We start from the raw sequence: 10,522 nt of genomic DNA on the forward strand, positions 1-10,522 counted from the left end.
AATTTCTATCTATAAATCAAACTTGAACGTTGACTTTATAAAGAACTTCACTAATAAGTATATATCTTAAGAATATTCAATATGTCAGGTAAGTAAATCTTTTTGTTTTTAATCAAATTATGGCATGAACCACGTACTAACGGTCATAATAGGTTCTGCAGGTTTTGATAGACATATTACAATCTTTTCGCCAGAAGGAAGATTATATCAAGTAGAATATGCATTCAAAGCAATCAATTCATCTAATATTACCTCCATTGGAGTAACAGGTAAGGACTCTGCTGTTCTTATCTCGCAAAAAAAGATCCCAGATAAGTTATTGGATCCAGAGACCGTGTCCTATATTTTCAAAATCACACCGTCGATTGGATTAGTTGCTACTGGTTCGATTGCAGATGCCAGAGCACAGGCATTGAGAGCACGTTCAGAGGCTGCCGAATTTCGCTACAAATATGGATATGAAATGCCCGTAGAAAGTTTGGCTAAAAGAATGGCAAACTTATCCCAATTATACACTCAAAGAGCTTACATGAGACCATTGGGTGTTGCATTGACATTCTGTCAAGTTGATTTTGAAGATGAGGATAGGGGATCACAAATCTTCAAGTGTGATCCTGCTGGTTATTATACTGGTGTTAAGGCCGTTGCCACTGGACCAAAGCAACAAGAAGCAACGACTTATTTAGAAAAGAAATTTAAGAAGATAGAGCATGTAAAAGGTGACTGGAAAGATACGGTTGAATTTGCTATTACTGCTTTGAGTTCAGTATTAGGCACTGATTTTAGAAAAAATGATATTGAAATTGGAGTTGCTACTGAAGAAGGTTTCCGCATTTTAAATCCAGAAGAAATAGATGAAAGGTTGGTCACTATTGCTGAACAAGATTAATCTTTCATTTTAATTCATTAACCATGTAGTATTACCTGAATGCTTAATTAAATTTTGTTACGAATAGATATATTTGATGTTCATTTTTATTGTAGAAATTTTTTTATCTAGATATAAGAATCAAGACTATAAAATAAGGGTACCGACACTTACATGCCTTTTCTTTTTCAACTCTAGACATTTGTAATATGTATGCTTACCAGACGTAAGGAATAAACATGTATGGACAAGCTTCCAAGTATCTATCCCAATCTTCACCGTACTTTCTCTCACACTTTCTCGTATCTCTAAGGGCTCTGTGAATTAAAACGATCAAGAAAAAGACGGGGAAAAACCAAGGGAATGGTGAAGCAAAACCACAAATTAAACCCCAAGTAAGAGATTGAGTATAGTCTGCAGTGTAATGCATTTTACGTGCATATACGTACCAACCATCGGTAAGTAAGTAGGAACCATTAGCACACTTGATGTACTTAGGGTTTTCCAAATCGGAGTAAGGCAAATATGGGAAAGTCTTACGAATAGAAGTGTTACCAGCCATTTGTCTTCTGAAACTGTTCTTTTGACGGTTACCAGTGTCAAAGAAGTAATATGCAACTAAAAGTATAACATAAATGGCGATATTGTATCCGATTGACCATTGGTATTCTTTTGGATCGTGATAAGCCAAATACAAAGTGCAATGACAATAAGTGAATGGAACACCAGCAATGTTCCAGAAGAGTAACATAAATCCGAATTTTTCGTAAGCCATATCCCAGGTAGGAACAATCAATTCTTCACCTTTTGCACAGGCGTTAGCGTATAACCAATGTGCCAATAAAACAAACAACGCTTGTGGAGAAACATAGCCATATTCCTCAAATTGTTTTAAATTCAACGCTAAGGTCAAGAAGAATAAGATGAACCATGGAATTCTAACTTCGAAGAACATCTTAAAATCCAAATACTTACCAAGTCTTGGGTTTAAAGGAGCCCCCATAAAAATATCATAAATATGGTTACCAGTCATACGATGGTAATCACCAGTAACATGAATGCATACTAAGTACAAGATAACTGGTAAAGTCAACCCATAAATAATAGCAGTAGTCATTATTTCACCGAAATGACTCAAAATGTAGGTCAATCTGAAAAGGCCGGTGAAGTGCAACACAAGTGCAATTGCAAGAGATGTGTAGAATGACCAGATGGCATTACAGTAATATGGCAATTGCTTATTGTTTAAATGAGTCAATGGTTGACCCTTGGTCCAGATACCTGGCAAGGTTAAGTAAAACGCAGCTTGGACCAAGATAAACAAGGTAAAAATAAACCACGACTTGAAGGATGGTATTCCGTATTTAACAAAATACTGGAACAAGTCTCCAGCAACAAACTCTTTCCACGTTTGATTTTCCGCTGGCCATGCTGGTTTACCATCGTAGAATTGTGCACTAATCCACATATAATACATTAAAAGTGGAAACCCTACCATCATACCAAGTGCACCAACTGGTCCACCGAATTCCCATTCAATTTCTTCTTTTGGGAGATAGCCTGGCTTGACTTCTCTTCTTTCTTCTACCAATGGGGTAGTTATATCTTCATCACTTGACATAGTCGACAACAAAATATTTATTATCAATTACTAAAGAAATTAAGAATAAACAATTCAATAGATGATCGACTTTCCTTTGCTAAACTAGATCAAAACAATAGGGACGAAAATACTGAAAAATTAAAAATGCTAAGCGAGCAACCAAGAAGCCGGTTACTATAAACAAAAAAACCGTCGTATAGGCTCTAAGATATTGAAAATATCCCTATACGACAGATTCTTTATTCTAGAATGTTTATTCTCTTATAGTATGTATTAAGTATCATGATCATATAATTGAATGGTAATTTTACATATCAACTTAGGTTAACATAATCATCTAGTAGGTAGTTCTCTACTCGTTATAATTCTACAACTTACATTAGCCAAATTGTCACTATCTTAGCCAAATCAATTCATTACATCTGCAATTTAGATAAATATTTATAATATTAATAATATGAGCTTTATATACAAATATAATATAAACAAATATGAAGATAAAAATAAAGTTAATATACAAACTAAAATACAATTTGTTCTCTTCTATTTCTCTGAGTGTTTTACATATCATCTATAAGATGTTTTGAATTTTAATCATAATTCTTCTTCCATGTGGAGTATTTTTAATATTTGGTAATAAAGGTTGTAATGCCTGAGATAACTTGCCCAAGTCTCTAACATTAGCAACATCTAAACTTGTTTGAAGAACATAGTTACCGAATGCATCATTTAACATTTCACTGAACCTCTCCTTGTTTAATAATAAGACATCAATCAAACTGTCAGTCAATTTATTAATTCTTAAAGACTTTTCAATAACATTAGAGCCAAATTTGTGTAACGACAATGAAACAACATTTGCCTTAATATGGTCTAAGATTATTCTGATCGATTCATCGTCACCTCTAGATAATACATATTGTACAACATAATTACCAAATGGATCTAACGATAAATTCGTAGCATTCTCTGCGACCTTCAATGATAATTGTTTACGTTGGGCAAGATTACCATGATCCAAACACCTTTGTAAAACGCAACAACCATGTCTATGAGTTGCAATTTCATTGCAGTGTAACGAAGCAGTTTCAAAAATGAATTGGTTCTCTTCGGGTTTCAATCTTTGCAAGCATTTTTGAACAACATGATTACCATTCAAATCCCTCGAAAGTGCCACAATACGTGGAGACAAAGAATTTATAATCAATCGTGATTCCTCTTCAGTTGTGATACATTCAATCAACTTCTGCAATGCACGGGTACCGTGAGGGTCCAAAGCAATTCTAATGAATTCTGGGGAGGCGTTCTTGACTAAAATAATTCTCTGATCAGCAGATACATTTTCAAACAATTTTTGAATAAGATAGTTTCCAAATGGATCAGTCATTAGCTCAATGATCTTCAAGTAAATCTCGTTAAAAATCATGGTTGCGGCAATGTCATTGGTTAATATCTGTGTGTTCTCTAAGTCGGCATTTGGATTAGATGCAGCTTCACGGCCTAAATCTAACTGACGTTGTAAGAAACGACAACCATGTTGATCCTTACATAACGAGTATATTTGACCTGTGAAGTCTTCTAATTTGGCATTTGTATACTTTGATGCATCATCACCCTTTCTTTTATTATTTATATGCATTTTACGATGAACATTCATACCATCGTTTGAATTATAATGATTACGACGGTTATTATTATTGTTGTGATTACCATTATTGTTAAAACGACCACCATTCACGCCTTGACCTGAAATAGCCTGATTCTGTGGGACTCTATTGTTCACAAATGAATGTTGTTGCAGGTTCACATTCGAATTATAATTCATTGGAATTTGATTCCACATGTTCGGTGTGCCTGATTGAGCTGATGGTGGGACCATCTGACCAACATTCAACATAGGGAAGTTCAAGTTGTCAGGCAAATTATTAAACTGATTGTTGCTATGAGAACCTTCATTCCCTACAATCAGTTGGTACTCATTAACCGAAGCAGCTTGTGCACCGTCCATACGAATGGATCCAGACATGAACTGTTGTTGGTTTGAGGAGCCCTTGGTCCTATCAGATGGAATGGAATTTTCAACTTCACTTTCGGACGAACTCCCCTCGGCCAATTTATAACCCTCTTGGAATCCATAAGATTCCATACCGATAGGTACGTTAGCTCCGAAAGGAATTTGGGAATTTAAAACTCCTCCAAACGTATCTAATGGAGGTGGAGTCGTAGTAAATGGAAGGTGTAAACCCGGAATCACGTTTTCTCCGTTGGCCCTTTTATCCTTCGATTTCCCATCATCTGGTAACTCAAATGGTTTAACATTCAATGCATTAGCGCTAGCCGCATTACTATTTCCATATGCAAATGGCGGAGCAGATGACGGAATAAACGTGTTGCTCCATGTACTAGAAGGTGTGTTAACATGGCCAAATGTTGAAGGAACAAAGGTTCCAATTGACGAGTTTGGAGTCAAAGAACCTTGTTGTGCTGGATATTGGGAATAAAATTGTTGATGATAATTGTTATTCCCATCGTTAGTGTTACTATTGCCAGCATATAAGAATTGAGCATGTTGCAGGAATGGGGTGTTGGAGGTAGCGGTGTCTCTTTGTTTGGCAGCTTCGTTGGAAGACTGTGTACCCTTCTTTTCTTTAGCATTGCCGGTATCTTTGTTTGTCAATTCAAATTCTTCATCTAAGTTAAGAGTGCCCAACGCATCAACAATATCCAAATCGCTCGATGCTGGCGGGTTTGGCGGATTCTCATTGGTCTCCTTGACAAACTCGTCATCCATTGAGCTGGAAGTTGTGTTGGCGGCATCCTTGGGATTAAAAAAATTCGAAGCATCCTTATTGAAAAAGCTTGACCCAATCGATGCCGATCTTAAATTGTTGCCAACATTCTTTGAGGCGCCCGCTTTACCAGGTAAAAACGAGCTTGGTTCTTCAGCATCACCCTGGTTTGAAACTGATGCCGAACGAGATTGTAAATTGGTAGTCATTAATAAATTAGTTTATGATATAAATGGAAATATAATGCAAGTTGAAAAACTCTAAAATACAAGGTGGGTCTTTTTTTAAATTTTCTTCTTTTAAATATGGATTATAACTAGTTCACAATAATATTGTTAAGTTACGGAACCGGATGCACTGTAAATAAGTCTAGGTCTCTTCTTACTCCTGAAAATATTTCAATATCTTCTCGATGAAGTCACACTAGGTCAAAATGATCTCTAATCAACGTATTATGCCAAGTATAAGACAAGCCGAAAAGTATGCAAAAATGTGAAAGGTTATTACTTCTCTCCTTGACTTCAGTTATGAAAATAAACCTCAAAATATACTTAAAAATTTAAAAGAGGATTTGTCAATTTCTTCAGCACCTAATTTGATCTGGGTACTAACTGACTTTTTGTGGTTAAATTTTTTGTTGAAAATTTGTAAAAATGCCGAGCGCTCGTAACCGATACGATCCAACACGTACTTCGAATTAAATTAATTGACGTGTTCAACGTTAGTTGGTAAATGATTCTACCTTGTATACAACAGCTAAGAGATAAAGTCTATAAAACTGATTAATGTAGTACTTATAAAGTGCAAAAAAGTAATTCCAATCAGAGCATGGACTCTAAACCTCACTCTCACCAGAATGTTACTCACTTATAATTTTTCAATACTAATGCAGTCTACAAATTTGTTTTTTTTAAATATTATTATCTATTATTTAACTATAATACGAAAAAATTAAAATTAACTTAAAAATATGACGGGAATAAGGGAATCAAAATAAAAATGTTCGGGAAAAAAAGCGAGTATAAAAATAATCTTGTCAGTACTAACGAATGAGGAATTAACATGGAGTGCAATTTGCATTCAAACTGTAAGACACGGGAATGAATTACCACCGAATAACAAAAAGGGGAACACAATAGTTAATAAATCTAAGTAGACTTTTCGTGTTGAGTAGAGACTCTTTGCATGGACATTAAGAAATCTTCGACAGATCTGTTGTCCTTGTGTGGTTTGGCTGGTCTACCGTTACAGATGTTGTCAAATGCTTCGGAGCCGGACATTAAGTAGTATAAACCACCCATGACACAGAAGACACCGAAGGAGAAGATCCAGGTTCTGACAACAGTAACAATATCAGTCCAGTTTTGAGACCACCATCCGAATAAGGTGAAACAGGTGGCGATGATATCCACAATAAGGATAGCACCACCTAATTGCCAGGATGGGATGGATGACCAGAATGGACCTTGAGCTCTGGTAATGAAAATTAACCAGTTTTCAGTCAAGGAAATTTGCAAGAATAAGATACCATCAAGACCACCGAAGTTTTGGACAATACCACCCTTCTTCATGAACATGGTGGTTAAAGTAATCCAAGTACCGATAGCTAAGATTATACCTAAGACAATAGACATACCCCATAATCTTGGAGTGTTCCACTTAACTGGCATTGGGTCATATGGAGCATTATCATAAGCAATGGCTAAAGTAGCAACATCAGCGAAAAGAGCAATAAAGACAATTAAATCAATAGATAAGGATTGGTTCAAGATAACAATCCATAAACCTAAGAAAATTTCCAAGTGTAAAGATAAAGCAATACGGTAGACAACATAAGCGTACATTCTGTGGAAAATTTGTCTGGAGGTCTTTAAAGCATCAATAATAGCAGATAAACCTGGGGCTAAGAAAACAATATCAGCAGCGGATCTGGCAGCATCAGTAGCACCTTCGACGGCAATACCAGTATCAGCCTTCTTCAAAGATGGGGCATCGTTAACACCATCACCAGTCATGGCAACTAAGTAACCTCTTGATTGTAAAATTTCAACGGCATTGTACTTGTGTTGTGGGAAAACTTCAGCGAAACCATCAGCGTTTTCAACGAAATCAGCAATTTCAGAACCGGCCATGTCACCACCACCGGATAAACCTAATCTGTCAGCATCATAAATGTTAGTACCTAAACCTAATTGACGACAAGTTTCCTTAGCAATACCAACGGCATCACCAGTTAACATCTTAACTCTTAAACCTAATCTTCTAGCTTCGTTAATAGTTTGAGCAGTATCATCTCTTGGAGGATCCATAACTGGCATAATACCTAAGATTTCCCAGTGACCTTCACCTCTCTTTCTAGCAACACCTAAAGATCTGAAACCTCTAGAAGCAAATTCAGTAACAGTGTTTTGATAGTTTTCGTGGACATCTTCTGGGATTGGGTGATCATCTTCAACAGTTTTTAAAACGAATAATGGAGAACCCTTAACACAGATAATTCTTTCACCTTCTGGTGATTCGACAATAGAGGTGACCTTCTTTGAGACAGGATCGAAAGGTTGGAATTCAATAAGCTTGTACTTGGTTAAAGCAGCCTTGGCCCTTGGGTAGTCAATTAAAGATTTTAAGAAAGCCTTATCAATAGCATCTAAACCCTTCTTCTTTCTAGAAGCAGCTAAACAACCGGTCAACATTAAGTCGTCGGCTTCAACACCTTCGACAGTGTATGGCTCGTGTAAAGATAACTTGTTCTTGGTTAAAGTACCGGTCTTATCGGAACATAAGATTTCGACACCGGCTAAGGATTCAATAGCAGACAATTTTTGAACAATAGCTTGCTTCTTAGCTAAGTAAGCAGCACCGACAGCCATGGTAGTGGTAACAACAGCTGGTAAACCAACTGGGACACCGACAATAAGAATAGCTAAAGTGTATCTTAAAATTGGAACAATTCTAACAGTACGGTAGAAACAAGCAACCCAGATAGGTAACAAAGTAACAATGACTAAAACCAATAATAAGGTACCAATGGAGTTCAAGACTTCAGTGAAGTGACCACCACTAGCACCGGCCTTGTTGACTAAAGCAGCAGCTCTACCAGTGAAGGTAGAATCAGCAGTAGCAGTAACAATCATGAAAGCTTCACCAGTCTTAACAGTAGAAGAAGAGTAAGTGGCATCACCAAATCTCTTTTCAACAGCTAAAGATTCACCAGTAATAGCAGATTGATCAATTTGTAAATGACAGTCTTCAGAAACAACTCTACCATCAGCTGGAATAACGGTACCGTCTTCCAATTGTAAAATATCACCTGGAACAATTTCACTTGCAGCAATTTCGATTAAAGAACCGTCACGGATAACGAAAGCAAAGTTAGCTAAAGTCTTCTTCAATTCATCGACAATAGAACCAGCTTGGTATTCTTGTACGAAACCAACGAAAGCGTTCAATAATAACAAAGCACAGATAACACCGAAATCAATCCAATCTTCTAAACCAGCGGCTAAAATAGCAGCGGCTTCCATAACGAATTGAATTGGACCAACAAAGAACATAACGAACTTCAAAACCAAGTTTTCTTTGTCTTCAGACATTTGGTTCAAACCGTACTTCTTTCTTCTCTTGGTAACTTCATCGGCAGTCAAACCGGTAGTTGGGTCGGTTTTCAATAATTCCTCTGGAACAGCCTTGAAAGAGCTGTCGTCAACTGCTTCATCGTCATCTTCATCATCAAGACCTTTATGAGATTGCAAGTCCATGATCAATTGATCAATATCTTCTTCTTCATCGTCAGACACAATCTTGTCGACCTTTTCGTTAGTTGGTTCAGTACCACTCATATTCGTTTTTATCTAATTAAAAATTTTATTTAAACCAAAACAAAGCTAAAAACACAATTAAATTACTTAATTTGAGATAGCGTAAATAAAATAATAAAAACGTAGAAAAGTATAACCTAATAGACTCAAAAAAAGGAAAAGAGGATATATTATAGCATCTTGAGGATTTTGATACTTATTTATATACGGCTGGATTGGGCTTTCGTCCACTTCTGGATTAGACGCATAGATAGTGCGAGAAAAATTTTTTGAGGGAATTTTAAATCAGAAACCAAAACACTAACAAATGGAGAAGTGTGTGTGAACCGTAAAAAAAGTTTTATTTCTTTTGAATTGACCTGGATAATGTTTACGAACTGCCAAATAGAAGAAAATGCCGGTGAGAATGGTTAGGAGCCCGACATCTGTTGCCGATGATATTGTCCGGATAGGCCAGGGAGGTGCCGGATTGGACCAAATGATAATATCGGCTGCAGTCCGCTTAGAATCCACGATGGACTAAAAGAGTTATGGCTGGATTAGGGTTACAGATTAGGTATAGGCCCCTGGCCTAGTGGGATACCCGGAGGGACCGATTGTTCCGGCAATAAGTGCTGGTAGCGGTGAAAGTGGTAGAAGTGGTGGAAAGAACGGGTGCTTCAAAGGGCTGGTGAGTGCTGAGTTGGCGTATAGTGCGTCGCTGGTGGTAGGCTGTTGTAATGTGCGCGGTTACTAGTAGAGCCTGGTAGGAACAAGAATACCCAAGTGGCCGGCTAACGGCTAATGTTCAGACTACGCAATGAAAACGTGTGGATGTAGGTGGAGTCCGGTTCTAATCTAGCTCTACCTACGTAGATCCACAGAGGAATGTAGATGAAAGATGAAGTAATATGACAACGGTGGAGCGGGTGACGAGTAAGTATGCAAAACGGAGTGTGAGCGAGGGATATGTTAGAGCCGCAGATGTAGGTACTTGTGCGCTAAGCGAGGGTGCGGTAATGGCGGCATTTTGCTGGTGGAGCGATGGGCTGGAAGTCGGGTAAGGGTCGGTTAGCTACCAGTGATTCCATCCCCATGGGCTGTTATTGGTCGGTGCGTCATTTGGACGCACCCACTACTTTTCTATTATCTGTCAAAAATCCTATCGGCGCTCAACTTGTCCGTGTGAGCGTAGAGGAAAGTATAATGCCCCACCGATTGGTCGATTATTCTGCAGGTGTGGATCCACGGCGGAAATTAGATTTGTAATTACGGTTATAAACAAATAAAGACGTACTCTGGCAGGATAAGAGGCGATTAGACGGTATAGGGCAAATTATAAGGGTTTATGACGTAGAGGAGTTGGAGAAATTTGAGACGTTATTGGAGATTGCTTTTGCGAAACTTTTTATGGGCATTTACGGTACTGTGTAGGAAAATTTCTCGCTGAGGGGCACCTGAAGGC

At 37.5% G+C, this 10,522-nt stretch overlaps 4 protein-coding genes across 4 annotated transcripts; 1 reads left to right on the forward strand and 3 right to left on the reverse strand. All coding sequences in view use genetic code 12, as the record gives it.

The window, feature by feature from the left end:
• Nucleotides 1–81: 81 nt before the first annotated feature.
• On the forward strand, nt 82–889 carry DEHA2A08734g (DEHA2A08734p; the record flags this gene model as incomplete). Its single annotated transcript, XM_456708.1, has 2 exons — nt 82–88; nt 153–889. 2 exons carry the CDS (start codon nt 82–84, stop codon nt 887–889), a joined length of 744 nt encoding a protein of 247 aa, XP_456708.1.
• Nucleotides 890–1,085: 196 nt separating this feature from the next.
• Nucleotides 1,086–2,489, reverse strand: DEHA2A08756g (DEHA2A08756p; the record flags this gene model as incomplete). The annotated part of the gene is made up of 1 exon (XM_456709.1): nt 1,086–2,489. One exon carries the CDS (start codon nt 2,487–2,489, stop codon nt 1,086–1,088), a length of 1,404 nt encoding a protein of 467 aa, XP_456709.1.
• A 553-nt stretch (nt 2,490–3,042) lies between these two features.
• Nucleotides 3,043–5,469, reverse strand: DEHA2A08778g (DEHA2A08778p; the record flags this gene model as incomplete). Its single annotated transcript, XM_456710.1, has 1 exon — nt 3,043–5,469. One exon carries the CDS (start codon nt 5,467–5,469, stop codon nt 3,043–3,045), a length of 2,427 nt encoding a protein of 808 aa, XP_456710.2.
• Nucleotides 5,470–6,408: 939 nt separating this feature from the next.
• Nucleotides 6,409–9,099, reverse strand: DEHA2A08800g (DEHA2A08800p; the record flags this gene model as incomplete). The annotated part of the gene is made up of 1 exon (XM_456711.1): nt 6,409–9,099. The coding sequence occupies one exon, from the start codon at nt 9,097–9,099 to the stop codon at nt 6,409–6,411; it is 2,691 nt and encodes an 896-aa protein (XP_456711.1).
• Nucleotides 9,100–10,522: the final 1,423 nt, after the last annotated feature.

The sequence above is a fragment of the Debaryomyces hansenii genome, assembly GCF_000006445.2.
Source record: "Debaryomyces hansenii CBS767 chromosome A complete sequence".
NCBI lineage: Eukaryota > Fungi > Ascomycota > Pichiomycetes > Serinales > Debaryomycetaceae > Debaryomyces > Debaryomyces hansenii.